The 15,552-nt window shown below is 45.6% G+C and overlaps 1 protein-coding gene across 1 annotated transcript in view; it reads left to right on the forward strand.

Annotated features, from left to right (window-relative positions):
• The window catches only part of akirin2 (akirin 2), a 32,477-nt gene extending 17,219 nt beyond the window's left edge, over window positions 1–15,258 (forward strand). Inside the window, exons 3-5 of the mRNA XM_072499782.1 lie at window positions 11,301–11,453; window positions 12,633–12,704; window positions 13,761–15,258. Of these exons, the coding sequence (XP_072355883.1) occupies window positions 11,301–11,453; window positions 12,633–12,704; window positions 13,761–13,771 (236 nt within the window). The 3' untranslated portion in view covers window positions 13,772–15,258. The remainder of the gene's footprint in view (window positions 1–11,300; window positions 11,454–12,632; window positions 12,705–13,760) is intronic.
• The last annotated feature ends 294 nt before the right edge of the window (window positions 15,259–15,552 follow it).

Genomic DNA, 15,552 nt, shown 5'->3' on the forward strand with positions numbered 1-15,552 from the left:
ATTCATATTAATTACCGAACAGTTATTTTTTTATAACGTTACAAATGTGTGTTCAGCCATATTAATTATCTAACTCATTTACCAGTGCCCAATTGGTTTTTTACATTCACAATGAATACTGTCATTGAGTTGGGCTTTCATCTCTTTAAAAGAGGGTGGACTTTTCCATGAGGTGTATGAGCAGTTACAGGTTTAGATCAAAAATAGTGGTCAACATTTAGATCTTAACTGATTGCACCTCTTGTCTGCCAACCGTGCTGTTTGTAACAGGACAACCTGCATCCGCGTGCGTGATGCGGACTTCGCCGCGTGCGTGATGCGGACTTCGCCGCGTGCGTGATGCGGACTTCGCCGCGTGCGTGATGCGGACTTCGCCGCGTGCGTGATGCGGACTTCGCCGCGTGCGTGATGCGGACTTCGCCGCGTGCGTGATGCGGACTTCGCCGCGTGCGTGATGCGGACTTCGCCGCGTGCGTGATGCGGACTTCGCCGCGTGCGTGATGCGGACTTCGCCGCGTGCGTGATGCGGACTTCGCCGCGTGCGTGATGCGGACTTCGCCGCGTGCGTGATGCGGACTTCGCCGCGTGCGTGATGCGGACTTCGCCGCGTGCGTGATGCGGACTTCGCCGCGTGCGTGATGCGGACTTCGCCGCGTGCGTGATGCGGACTTCGCCGCGTGCGTGATGCGGACTTCGCCGCGTGCGTGATGCGGACTTCGCCGCGTGCGTGATGCGGACTTCGCCGCGTGCGTGATGCGGACTTCGCCGCGTGCGTGATGCGGACTTCGCCGCGTGCGTGATGCGGACTTCGCCGCGTGCGTGATGCGGACTTCGCCGCGTGCGTGATGCGGACTTCGCCGCGTGCGTGATGCGGACTTCGCCGCGTGCGTGATGCGGACTTCGCCGCGTGCGTGATGCGGACTTCGCCGCGTGCGTGATGCGGACTTCGCCGCGTGCGTGATGCGGACTTCGCCGCGTGCGTGATGCGGACTTCGCCGCGTGCGTGATGCGGACTTCGCCGCGTGCGTGATGCGGACTTCGCCGCGTGCGTGATGCGGACTTCGCCGCGTGCGTGATGCGGACTTCGCCGCGTGCGTGATGCGGACTTCGCCGCGTGCGTGATGCGGACTTCGCCGCGTGCGTGATGCGGACTTCGCCGCGTGCGTGATGCGGACTTCGCCGCGTGCGTGATGCGGACTTCGCCGCGTGCGTGATGCGGACTTCGCCGCGTGCGTGATGCGGACTTCGCCGCGTGCGTGATGCGGACTTCGCCGCGTGCGTGATGCGGACTTCGCCGCGTGCGTGATGCGGACTTCGCCGCGTGCGTGATGCGGACTTCGCCGCGTGCGTGATGCGGACTTCGCCGCGTGCGTGATGCGGACTTCGCCGCGTGCGTGATGCGGACTTCGCCGCGTGCGTGATGCGGACTTCGCCGCGTGCGTGATGCGGACTTCGCCGCGTGCGTGATGCGGACTTCGCCGCGTGCGTGATGCGGACTTCGCCGCGTGCGTGATGCGGACTTCGCCGCGTGCGTGATGCGGACTTCGCCGCGTGCGTGATGCGGACTTCGCCGCGTGCGTGATGCGGACTTCGCCGCGTGCGTGATGCGGACTTCGCCGCGTGCGTGATGCGGACTTCGCCGCGTGCGTGATGCGGACTTCGCCGCGTGCGTGATGCGGACTTCGCCGCGTGCGTGATGCGGACTTCGCCGCGTGCGTGATGCGGACTTCGCCGCGTGCGTGATGCGGACTTCGCCGCGTGCGTGATGCGGACTTCGCCGCGTGCGTGATGCGGACTTCGCCGCGTGCGTGATGCGGACTTCGCCGCGTGCGTGATGCGGACTTCGCCGCGTGCGTGATGCGGACTTCGCCGCGTGCGTGATGCGGACTTCGCCGCGTGCGTGATGCGGACTTCGCCGCGTGCGTGATGCGGACTTCGCCGCGTGCGTGATGCGGACTTCGCCGCGTGCGTGATGCGGACTTCGCCGCGTGCGTGATGCGGACTTCGCCGCGTGCGTGATGCGGACTTCGCCGCGTGCGTGATGCGGACTTCGCCGCGTGCGTGATGCGGACTTCGCCGCGTGCGTGATGCGGACTTCGCCGCGTGCGTGATGCGGACTTCAGTTTCATTTTCTGCCTTCATCTGTATTTCAAAAAGTTACTTCTATGCTGCAACTCTACTTTGGTTACCCCAGTTGCTGTCAGTGTCACTCTTCAACTATCAACAATCTAACATTGAAATGATGTATCCCATTAAAATGGAAAGTGAATTATGTCTGGTTCAGTTATCACTGCCGTCTAAACTTATTTCACCATATGAAAATATACTTTATATGAAATGACTAATCTTGCGGCAGTGTATATGGGATTTAAAATTTATTTTTGTATCCTATTGCTTTGGTTTCATAGTTTTCAAACAACCTCCTTGTTTGTAATCTTGTTTCTTAAGTCTGCTCATCTGTGAATCGCATGCATGTTCCTTTACTGATTTGCTTATCTGATGTACAACTGGTTAAATGCATATATTGCATTAGATGCACCGTTCCCTCTAATTCCTCCTGAGTTACTGCCCTTTCAAATATTTTTGAGTGGCTTCTTGTATGAAGCGTGTGCTGGGATTTTCTGATTGATTTCTTTAAGCTGCTTAGCAATCGTAGGTTGGGTGTGGTGCTATTTTGGTGTTGGGTATGCAGAGATTCTGCAAGAATGGGAAAGGACTGGATAGGTTTGGGACGGGACTTTGCTAATAATATCTGCAGGTATTGGGTTGGCCTATGTGGCAAGTGGATGGAGCACACCATAGCTAAGGAGGAAAATACAAAGAACAAAAAAAGACTTCGGCCCTCCAAGCCTGCGCCGACCATGCTGCCCGTCTAAGCTAAAATCTTCTATACTTCCAGGGTCCATATTGCTCTATTCCCATCCTATTCATGTATTTGTCAAGATGCCCCTTAAACGTCACTATCGTCCCTGTTTCCACCATCTCCTCCGGCAGCGAGTTCCAGGCACTCACTACCCTCTGTTAATAAAAAAAAAAAAACTTGCCTCATACATCACCTCTAAACCTTGCCCCTCGCACCTTAAAGCTATGCCCTCTAGTAATTGACCCTTCTACCCTGGGAAAAAGCCTCTGACTATCCACTCTGTCTATGCGCCTCATAATTCTGTAGATCTCTATCAGGTCGCCCCTCAACCTCCGTCGTTCCAGTGAGAACAAACCGAGTTTATTCAACCGCTCCTCGTAGCTAATGCCCTCCATACCAGACAACATCCTGGTAAATCTTTTCTGCACCCTCTCTAAAGCCTCCATCCACATCCTTCTGGTAGTGTGGCGACCAGAATTGAACACTATAGTCCAAGTGTGGCCTAATTAAGGTTCTATACAGCTGCAACATGACTTCCCAATTTTTATACTCCCATGTCCCGGCCAATGAAGGCAAGCATTCCGTATGCCTTCTTGACTACCTTCTCCACCTGTTACCCCTTCCAGTAACCTGTGGACCTGTACACCTAGATCTCTTGACTGTCAATACTAGGGTTCTACCATTCACTGTATATTCCCTACCTGCATTAGACCTTCCAAAATGCATTACCTCGCATTTGTCCAGATTAAACTCCATCTGCCATCTCTCCGCCCAAGTCCAAACAATCTAAATCCTGCTATATCCTCTGAAATGAAAATCGCTTTTTGTCACAAGTAGGCTTCAAATGAAGTTATTGTGAAAAGCCCCTAGTCGCCACATTCCGGCGCCTGTTTGGGGAAGCTGGTACGGGAATTGAACCGTGCAGCTGGCCTGCCTTGGTCTGCTTTAAAAGCCAGCGATTTAGCCCAGTGTGCTAAACCAGACCCTGAAAGTTCTCATCGCTATCCGCAATTCCACCAACCTTTGTCGTCTACAAACTTACTAACCAGACCAGTTACATTTTCCTCAATCATTTATATATACTACAAAGAGCAAAGGTCCCAGCACTGATCCCTGTGGAACACCACTGGTCACAGCCCTCCAATTAGAAAAGCATCCCTCCATTGCTACTCTCTGCCTTCTATGACCTAGCCAGTTCTGTATCCACCTTGCAGCTCACCCCTGATCCCGTGTGACTTCACCTTTTGTACCAGTCTGCCATGAGGGACCTTGTCAAAGGCCCTGCTGAAGTCCATATAGACAGCATCCACTGCCCTACCTGCATCAATCATCTTAGTGACCTCCTCGAAAAACTCTATCAAGTTAGTGAGACACGACCTCCCCTTCACAAAACCGTGCTGCCTCTCACTAATACGTCCATTTGCTTCCAAATGGGAGTAGATCCTGTCTCGAAGAATTCTATCCAGTAATTTCTCTATCACTGACGTAAGGCTCACCAGCCTGTAGTTCCCTGGATTATCCTTGCAACCCTTCTTAAACAAAGGAACAACATTGGCTATTCTCCAGTCCTCCGGGACATCACCTGAAGACGGTGAGGATCCAAAGATTTCTGTCAAGGCCTCAGCAATTTCCTCTCTTGCCTCCTTCCGTATTCTGGGGTAGATCCCATCAGGCCCTGTGGACTTATCCACCTTAATATTTTTCAAGATGCCTAACACCTTGTCTTTTTGGATCTCAATGTGACCCAGGCTATCTACACACCCTTCTCCAGACTCAACATCCACCAATTCCTTCTCTTTGGTGAATACTGATGCAAAGTATTCATTTAGTACCTCGCCAATTTCCTCTGGCTCCACACATAGATTCCCTTGCCTATCCTTATTTGGGCCCACCCTTTCCCTGGATACCCTCTTGCTTTTTATGTACGTGTAAAAAGCCTTGGGATTTTCCTTAACCCTATTTGCCAATGACTTTTCGTGACCCCCTTTTAGCCCTCCTGACTCCTTGCTTAAGTTCCTTCCTACTTTCCTTATATTCCACACAGGCTTCGTCTGTTCCCAGCCTTCTTGCCCTGACAAATGCCTCCTTTTTCTTTTTGACGAGGCCGACACTATCTGTCGTTATCCAAGGTTCCGAAGTTTGCCGTATTTATCTGCTGCACAGGAACATGCCGGTCCTGAATTCCTATCAACTGACATTTGAAAGCCTCCCATATGTTAGATGTTGATTTACTGTGGCCCCAAATTTACACTTGCACTGGTGTCTGAACACAGCTAGTTCTGAGAATGTGGTAGAACAGTGATAACCCAATTGGACCGTGGCATGGGAGAGTACTTGGATAAAATGCCACTTGGGCACTGGAGCTGTTGTACATGGGATGCTAAAGGGACCTAGTGTGAATCAAGTATAGCCAGCCAATACCTTTTTAATGGGGAAGGCAAGGTGGATGGCACTAATGAAGCCCCTTAGAGCAAAATACTGGAGGGATTTCCATTAGGGTTTGGGCACTTTCATTAGGTTTAAATATTGCAAATTAAGGGCTTTGTTTTATAGATTTGTACTTTATTGGGATGTTGGCTTGCTGAAGAACCCTGACCAGTCAAAAATCAGATTTTTCTTTTGTGACAGTTGCTAATTTCTGATATCAACAGGGATTTTAAAAATTGAGCCATTTCTTGTGCTAGTTTCTGCAAGGTAGTTTTTCGTCTGCATTTGAATAAACTAGCAGACAAGTGATAACTTTGGAGAATGAATGAATGAGGGGGCACTTTGGCAGTCTGGATGGCCAGGAGGGTACTGAGGATGCTGCACATGTGCAAAAGTACACATACAGGACCAACAGCATACAACTGGATATGCACCTCCAGGACAGCCCCCTAAAATCCAGGGTGGTTAGTCACCTTGCCAGTTTAGTGGTAATTATTTAAGTCTCATTAGATGTGTAATATGTTGCAAATCGAATTCACAGGTTCCTGAGTCTCAAATATCTAACTTTGCCCTGCTTTATTATTCTCTCTTTTTCTCTGCTTGAACTATTTTATGTAATCACAGCCATCCTTTTTTGTAGAAATAATTTTGTCTACTTGTGTGTGCTTTTTGGTGCTATTCCAGAATGGGATTTGTCTGCTTTATTTTTCTCTCCTCTTCCCCTGCACTGAGGAACACTTCTTAATCATCGTGCCAACCCTTTATTCTTCTGTCAATATCTTTTACACTTGAATGAGGTGTCTCGAATCAGAGGACACAGTAACAAAATAAGGAGCACGTCATTTTTGGACCAAGATGAGGAAGAATTTCTTCACTCTGGGTTGTGAATCTTTGGAATTCTCTGGTCCAGGGGCTGTTGAGGTTAATCGATTTCTACATATTATAAACATGAAGTGATATGGGTATCATGGAGACAAATGATGCTGAAGCAGAAGATCTGATGTCATCTCACTGAATTGTGCAACAGGCTCAAAGGGCTAAATGGCTGCATACTCATTTCTTCAGTTCTTATGAATGAGGATGGGTCAGGAAGTGGTGGTGGGAGCTAGGCTAATTGGACAGGGTTTGGTAAAGTTTGCCTTCAGTAGTAGGCAGGCTCAGCTGAAAGGTCTGTAGGAGGGTAGGGGGCAAAATTGGGCAGTTTGGTTCACTACTCTTAATGGAATAGTGACCGGTTCCATCACAAGTAACTGGTGACACTTTGCCAGCAATGCCCATGTTCCTGTTGAGCCCTGTAAGAATTTTGTACGTTTCATTCTTGTAGACTAAGGGTCTAGTCTATTTAATTGTTCCTCATGGGACAGTCGCTCCAATCCACAGGTTAATTAATTACACCCCCTCTATGGCAACCATATCTTTTCGTGGGCAAAATTGCACTCTGTACTCCACGTGTGGTCTCACCAAGGCTCTATATAATTGCAGTAAGACGTATTTTCAAAAAAATATATTTTTATTGACATTTTTACTTATGACAATGTTGCACTATACCATCAATACATAAAAGATGCAAGCTAAAACACCACAATCTATACTCAACAAACCCAATTCTTCAACATGTAATAAAAAAAACTCCTAACTGCTGACTGTAGCTAACTCTTTGAAATAAAGTAAATGAATAGTTGTCAGCTCAAGTAGAACCCTTCTACCAACCCCTGTAGTGGCATTGTCACTGGACTAATAATCCAGCGACCTGGGGTCCCGGATGTGAAAAATTGCTTGGTATGACCTGTACACAAACAGGACAAATCCAACCTGGCCAATTGCCGCCCCAATAGTCCATACCATCAGAAAAGTGATTTGAAGGGGTCATCAGCAGTGCTATCAGATTGGATATGCTCCATGATAGCCTGCTCACTGATGTTCAGTTTGGGTTCTGCCAACGTCACTCTACTCCTGAACTCACTGCAGCCTCAGTTCAAACATGGACAAAATAGTTGAATGCCAGAGATGAGTGACTATCCTGGGGGGAGACTCTGCTGTTTGGAGTCATACCTGGCATAAAGGAAGATGGCTGTGGTTGTTGGAGGTCAATCAGTTCAGTTCCAGGATATCACTGCAGGAGCTCCTCTGGTTACTGTTCTGGGCCCAACCATCTCCAGCTGCTCCATCAATTACCTCACTTCCACCATAAAGATTAGAAGTGGGGATGTTCGTAGATCCCAGAACAATGTTCAGCATTATTTGTGTGACTCATACAGAAGCCATTCTTGTCCAAAATGCAGCAAGACCTGAACAATATCCAGGCTCATGCTGAAGAGTGGCAAATAGCATTTGTGCTACACAAGTGTGAGGCATTGACCATCTCTCAACAAGAGGGAGTTCAAACATCTCTCCTTGACAGTCAACGGCATTTACCGCTGAATCCCCCTGGGGGTTATCATTGACCAGAAATTAAATTGAACTTTCCATATAAATACTCCTGGCTACCAGAGCAAGTCAAAGGCTAGGAGTCCTGTGGCAAATAACACTCCACCTAACTGACCAAAGGCTTAATGGAATAGTCCACTTGCCTGGATGAGTGCAGCCCCAACAACACCAGCTAGACATCATCCAGGACAAAGCTGCCCGCTTGATTGCTACCCCTTCCACAAATATTTAATCCCTCCACCACTGACGGTGGTAGCTGTGAGTATCATTTACAAGATGCACTGCAAGAGTTCACCAAGGTTTCTTAGGCAGCACCTTCTAAACCCATGACCACTACCATCTAGAAGGCCAAGGGCAGCAGATACCTCTGAAGTTCCCCACCCAAGTCGCTCACCACCCCGACTTGGAAATATATCACTGTTCCTTCGCCGTCACTGGGTCAAAATCCTGGAACTTCCTCCCTAAAAGCATTGTGGGTGTACCTATCCCTCTGACTGCGGCAGTTCAGGAAGACAGCTCACCATCTCGAGGGCAACTAGGGATGGGCAATAAATGGTCCCCACATCCTCACTACAATACTATTGTCCTCTTTAATTAGAGCTACCCCACCATCTTTTCTCAGCTGTCCTTCCGGAATGTTACATCCTCTTTGGAATTTCAGGTCTTTGCTTTGGTTTCCTTGTAGCCATGTCATTGTAATGGCTATAAAATATTGTATGTGAATTTCTGAGCTGACAAGTCAACTATTTGTTTTGTGAATTTTGTAAACTCTGGTTGTTGAATCTGCTGACAAGTATACAAACACTGTCCCTTCTTGATATACTCTGATTATCATTCCCTTTATTTCTACTGAGCCTTGTAATTTCAATTTAATTTACTCAAGTCTTCCTCTACATTGCTTTCCCCTCCTTTATTTAAGCCCTCTCCACTTCCCTAGTTATCCCGAGATTATTGCCTTTTGAGCTCCTGTTTTTTTATAAATTATATAAATTGGTGCCTATCTCCTCATCCTCTCCTAGTTCTACCTATGTTGTTGGCACTATATTGCCCATGGCATCTGGATCCTTCCACTGCCAGTTCCGCATCAATGTAGCCATTCCAAACTCTGCACTGCAGACAACACTGTCTTCTGGGTTCTTGCTCTGTGCTGCAGCAAAGTGTCCAGCCTTTTGACTATAATGTCTGTTTCTACCACTATGTTCATTTTAATTATTCTCTCTCTCTCTCTCTCTCTCTCCCCCCCCCCCCAACTTGAACGGCTTCCTGTTCCTGTACCATGGCCCGCCTGCTTATCTGCACAGCAGGCCTCCCTCTCCTCATGCAACAAGTTTGATGTATGGAAGTGCTCAGGCTCTTCCACTCCCATCTTCGTGATCCCTTTACCTGCCAGTCCCAGACCACTTCCCCCAAATCAAATTGGGTGCTAATCCAAGAGGTGTGACTGCCTTCAGGAGCAAAGTGTCCAGGTTTTTATTTGTTCATGGGATGTGGGCATTGCTGACTTGGACCGCATGTACTGCCTATCCCGAAGGGCTTTTAAGAGCCAACCATATTGCTGTGGATCTGGAGTCTCACCTCGGCCAGACCAGGTAAGGGTGGCAGATTTCCGTATTCCCTAAAGGACGTTTTGAACCAGATAGGTTTTATGACAATTGGCAATACTTTTGTGGTCATCATTAGACTTTTAATTCCATTTTCCAGTGAATTCAAATTTCACCATCTTGTATGGTGGGATTCAAACCCGGATTCTCAGAACATTATCCTGGGTCTCTGGATTACTAATCCAGTGACAATACCACGATGGCACTGCCTCCCCTTCCCTGATGCGTCATGATGTCTACAGCTTAGCCTCCAGCTCATTAACTGAGCTGAAGCTCTTCCAAGATGCTGACACTACAAATGTGGTTGCTGTGGATTGCAGTGGCACCCAGGAGCTACCACATGCTGCAATCATGACACATCACCCACCCTGCCATCTTTATTGTGTTGATTAAAATTTATTTTTCGTAACTTAGTTTCCCATCTTGCCTAACTCCCTCACTCATCAAACCTCCAGCTTGACACTCCATTCGAGCAGTACTCGTACAGACAGCACTGAGAAACCCAATGAAAAACCTAAAGACTATGAAAAACCAATGAGTCAAGCTCTTTCTGAATATTTGTTTACTTGTGCACTTGCCCCTTTCCAGGCACAAGTTTAAAATGGATGCCCAGAACTAGATGAGCAGAACTTTCTTCCAATTAAACATTGCGAAGACAATCCCATTTCAAACTCTATTCCTTCGCTGACTATCTCTCCTTCTGGCAACAATGAGAGATTAAGCTAGTCTGTTTGCAACTGTTATATTTTGTGCCGACTCTATGACTGGCTTTCCCATCTTGCCCCTGTCTGAACTCATCTACTGCTGAAACCCTCATTCATGCCTTTGTTACCTCTATACTTGACTATTCCAGTGTACTTCTGGCAGATCTCCCTCTGTAAACATTCAAGTCATCCAAAAATCTGCAGATCACACCAGGTTCAATTGCCTATCACCCCTGTGCTTGCTGACCTGCCTGGCTCTCCAGTCAAGCAATGTCTTGATTTCAAATTCTCATCCTTGTTTACAAACCGCTCCATGGCCTCATCCCTCCCTACCCTGTAATCTACCACAACCTTCTTGATATCTGCACCCTTCTAATTCTGGCTTCTTGTGCATTCTCAATCACAATTGCTCCACCATCAGTGGCACATGTCTTTAGTTGTCTTGGAATTCTCTGCCTACAATCACCGTTTCTACCTAGTGTTCCTCCTTTAAGACTGTTTTTAAAAAAGAAAAAACTACCTTTTGACCAAGGTTAGCTGGGCAAATATTTCCTTATGTGGCCCAGTGTCATACTTTAAGCATCAATGGCACTGTATATTATAGAGTTATAACAGCTGAAGTCAGGTGCTGTCTTGCTGACGAACACAATGGACAGGTTGCCATGAGCCTCTGGGACCATGTGGCAGTTTCCATTGCATAGAATCCCAACAGTGCAGAAGGAGGCCATTCAACCCATCGAGTCTGCACCGACCCTCCAAAGAGCACCCCACCAAGGCCCAATTCCTGTAATCCCCCATCTAACTGTTGGTCACTTAAGGGTAATTTAGTATGGCGAATTCACTAACCTGCATACCCTTGGGCTGCAGGAAGAAACCCACGCAGACACAGGAAGAATATGCAAACTCCACACAGGAAATCGCCCGAGGTTGGAATGGAACGCGGGCCCCTGACGCTGTGAGGCAGCAGTGCTCCCAACATGCTGCCCTATTGCAGACCTAGATATTAATTCAGTGCTCTGCAGCAGCTTTAGAAATGTATTATCTTGGGACCTCCTGGAACCTTGCTATTCCTGGGTTGAGAGCTGTTGCTTTAGGATAATGTAAGTGTGCAAAATGGTAACATTTGGTCAACAGGAGCAGTGTAGAAAAATAAAAGCAAAAAGAGTTTTGGGAATGTGTTCCACTTGGAAATGCTCAATCTTTTATGCAAATTTCCAGTGTTTTATTTTTAAAAGTTAAAATTATAGGACTTGTATTTTTGTTCCTGCTTCATCCCAGGCACTTCATCTGGATCATTGTCACCACAGTTGAAGAAAGACCAACCACTGTTCACTTTGAGGCAAGTTGGAATAATCTGTGAACGCCTGATTAAAGAGCGAGAAGAAAAGATCCGTGAAGAGTACGAAGAAATACTGGATACAAAGCTGGCAGGTAAATTTGCCTTCAGGTGGGGGCTTAGCATTTTGTGTGGAATCTCATAAATGAGGTAGTGAAAGGGCAAGTACTGAATTAACCCATTAGTGGAATGTAGCAGTCCTGTTGATTTCAATCTTCTGGGAGCAGGATTCAGAGTTGATGATGATGATCTTTTTGTTAGTGTCACAAGTAGGCTTACATTATCACTGCAATGAAGTTACTGTGAAAATCTGATGGTGGAAGTGGGAAAAATTTACCAAACAGTGCCAGTGCACGCTCATTCTTAATTATGGACAAAACTACCAACTTGCTTTTGCAGATTCAATTTTCTCATTGTTCAGAATGTTTATTAAAAAAAAAAACAACAATTTAATCACATAAACAAAGTAATTTATCACATGGTAATATTTTTATTCATACATGGGGTGAGGGACTCACTGGCTAGACCAGCATTTATTTTCCGTCCCTAATTACCCTTGTTTAGAGGGTATTTAAGAGTCAATCACATTTCTGTATGTGATTCATGTAGGCGACTGTTGGATTGTATTTGCACTGTGCCTTTGCCAGAGGGTGCCACTGTTTCGTCAGCTGTAAACATCAATGACATCTAATTTATTGTAATTCAAAGGATATGCAGTCAATTATTTCCAAATTTTGAGAGGAAGCTGAATTAGGTGACTTTGTTTCTGACAGTGGCTGAGGAGGTGGTGGAAGAAGGGACGATAGTGACTTTTAAGGGGCATCTTGACAAATACATGAATAGGATGGGAATACAGGGATACGGATCCTGGAAGTGCAGAAGATTTTAGTTTAGACGGGCAGCATGGTCGACACAGGCTTGGAGGGCTGAAGGGCCTGTTCCTGTGCTATACTTTTCTGTTCTTTGGGTCTGGAGTCACATGTAGGCCAGACCAGGTAAGGAGGACAAGTTTCCTTTCCTAAAAGACATTGGTGAACCAAAGACAGGTGGTTCACAATTGGCAATGGTTTCATGGTCATCTCCGCTTCTTTTATTGAATTCAAATTTCAACATCTGCTGTGGTGGGATTCAAACCCAGGTCCCCAGAGTATTACCCTGGGTCTCTTGGATGACTAGTCCGCTGCCTTCTCTAGTATCTAGTCTTTTATTGTAGCCTGAGTTAAAAGTCTCTTTTTTTTTTTTAATGATGTTGATGTGATCTGAATGTTTTTCAGAACAATATGATACTTTTGTGAAGTTCACGCACGACCAGATAATGCGACGATATGGAGAACAACCTGCGAGCTGTATGTATTTAGACCAGCTGTTTTTCAAATGCTCTAACCCTCAAACTGTGTATCTCCATTTTAGGCTTGTGTGTGCCACATCCTTGACTGAGAGGACAAGATCTTCCAGTCTCGAATCAGCAGCAGCTAGTTGCCTTGAATGTGGCCTGAGGTGACTCGCCTTCTAATTTGTTTTCTTTTCCCCAGAGGAAAAGCGCATGTCTCTGAAAAGCAAGGCTGAACCCACACTCTGCCACAACTGTAGCATTGCATGTCTTTGTTTGTAATATGCCTCCTCAACAGAAACTGCTTTTGTAGATTGAAAAAAATGAAATCTGAGATTATCACTGTTCTAGGATTGCGTTCCGAGCAAATCCAATGGTATTTTGATATTGTAGAATTATAGATTATTCTGTACAGTAGATTGGAGCTTCTAGACTTGTGGAATCTGCTGCTTTGTTATAACAGGGTGCTGAGCAGCTTTTGAATGAGTTCCATCGACACTGTCTTTGTATGGTTAATGTATATTGCTGAATTCCTGTTGTATCCCTTAGTTTACCCAATGGGATGACAATGACACTGGAAATGAGCCGACACTGGTTCAAGAAGGTTCAAAAATTGTGATTGCAACTTGAACAAAACTCGTGTTGCCATTTGTACCTCCATGCTGCACACCCAGCCAGAATAAAATGAGTTGTGTTGGCTCATGTAGGCGACTGTTGGATTGTATTTGCACTGTGCCTTTGCCACAGGGTGCCACTGTTTTGTCAGCTGTAAACATCAATGACATCTAATTTATTGTAATTCAAAGGATATGCAGTCAATTTGTTCCAAATCTTGAGAGGAAGTTGAATTAGGTGACCTTGTTTCTGACAGTGGCTGAAATATTGCCATTTCTAATTTAAGTCCGGAGGAAGAGTCAATTCCTTGTCTGTTCAGTGCATTATTCAATGATAGTTGGAGAGTTAAGCTCGAAGTGTTTGCAATTAGTGTGCAAAAAAGGCAAACTTTTGTCTTTGCTTCAAAATGGGTATGACTCCAGCCTGATAACATTTATTTTTCTCTTCTGATTTACAGATGTGTCTTGAATTGTCCCATGTTTCTGCGGAGTGCCCTTTTTCCTTTTGAACACTGCAAGTTGGCTGTTTCTCTGAGACTTGTAGCAGTGCCATATTAACCACCTGTGAGCACAGGGTGTTTCCAGCTTGTCAGTGGCAACCACTTTTCTGCAGCATATGTTTATTGGAGTGCTCCCTGATGTGTCATCACCTAATTGGACCTTTGCTACCTGTACTTATAATATACCAGTGGTTCCCTGTTAATTTTGCTGTATTATTAAAAATCTGAAGAGCTTTGTCCTTTAATTTTAATGACTTTAAAAGGGGCAGTGCTGGTATTCCAGAATTTGCCCGTCGCATATAATTTCAGCATTGTATCTTAAGTGTCAGACTTTTAGAAGAAGAATCAGTCCAGTATGGTTTTGGTAATGAGCCTTTTTTTTTGTTGCAAACTTTGACTTCTAGCTACAAAAGGCAGAAGAGGGGAAACCATCAATCTACTTTTTTATTGCTATTACCTATGTAAGTGTTCTTAGTTTTTTTCAAGGTGGATTTGTGGAGGCTGGAGGCTTTCTGTTGCCTGGTTTTAGAACCAATTCATACTGACAATACTGCCGTTCACTATCCAATCTGCAGGTGAACAAGGTGAAATGTGGCTTCCTTGTTTTAATGTGATTTAGTATTTTCATTTAAACTAATTTAGTGAAGCATAATTTAATCTAGTCATAAATGTTCTGAAGAATCCCAACCATTGAATGAGTTGCAGCAGCTTAATATGTTTTCCTGACAGCCAGTAAGGGAGTGCCTGCAGTTTGACCTTGTTTCTAATTTGGATATTTACCTATGTTAATAGTAGAGATATTATTCAATCAGAATGTTGCTTTCCAAAACCCATTTGGATACCAGAATGCAAATTTGACATTTTTTTTAAACCTGAGATTGTTGATCTCCAATAAGCTTATTACTGTGGTGATTCAGGTGAATTTTGAAAATCACTTGCAAAAAAAAAAGCTAGGTTCAGTTAACCATTAAACTACAAATGTGCAAGAAAACTGGTAGCTGCTCTCTTGGAAGCATGTTCACTGTGACGATGCAGTGACCGGTAGCAATGCCTTCAGTGACTGCAGGCCTATGATTAAAATAGCTGGAGGGCATAGGTTTGCAAAGGCTCATTGTGCACTACAACACTTCTGCAGGCAAAAAGTCAGTTTGAATGTTGAATTATGAGGTTAATTAGCCCTACCGTAGGGTATGAGATATTGCCTGCATGTAGCTGTGGTCTTGCCTGTTAAATGAAGGGCTCAGAATGGAGTTTTTTTTCCTGAGGGGAGAGGAAAAATGGGGAATTGGAAGGGGGTAACTGAAGCTTCATAGTAATTTTTTTTTGAGGAATAGTAAATTTTATTTATTCTAGCAGTCTTTCAAAGTTTATTTCTGCATTTTGATGTACCATTATTTTACTGTTCTTTGTAGTGTAATGGAATTTAGTTGACAATAAAAAAAAGTTTACATCCAAATGTAAGGACTACTGTTTAAAATGTTATGAAGAGGGCAGCATGATGGCGCAGTGATTAGCATTACTGCCTCACGGTGCCGAGGTCCCAGGGTCGATCCTGGCCCTAGGTCACTGTCCGTGTGGAGTTTGCACATTCTCCCTGTCCGTGTGGGTGTCTCCCCACAACCCAAGGACGTGCAGGGTAAGTGGATTGCCCACGCTAAATTGCCCCTCAATTGAGAGAGAATTGGGTACTCAACATTTTTTAAAAAATAATAAATTTAATGAAGAACTGGATTACAAAAAGCACCTCAAA

Source organism: Scyliorhinus torazame, chromosome 4 (assembly GCF_047496885.1).
Source record: "Scyliorhinus torazame isolate Kashiwa2021f chromosome 4, sScyTor2.1, whole genome shotgun sequence".
Taxonomy (NCBI): domain Eukaryota; kingdom Metazoa; phylum Chordata; class Chondrichthyes; order Carcharhiniformes; family Scyliorhinidae; genus Scyliorhinus; species Scyliorhinus torazame.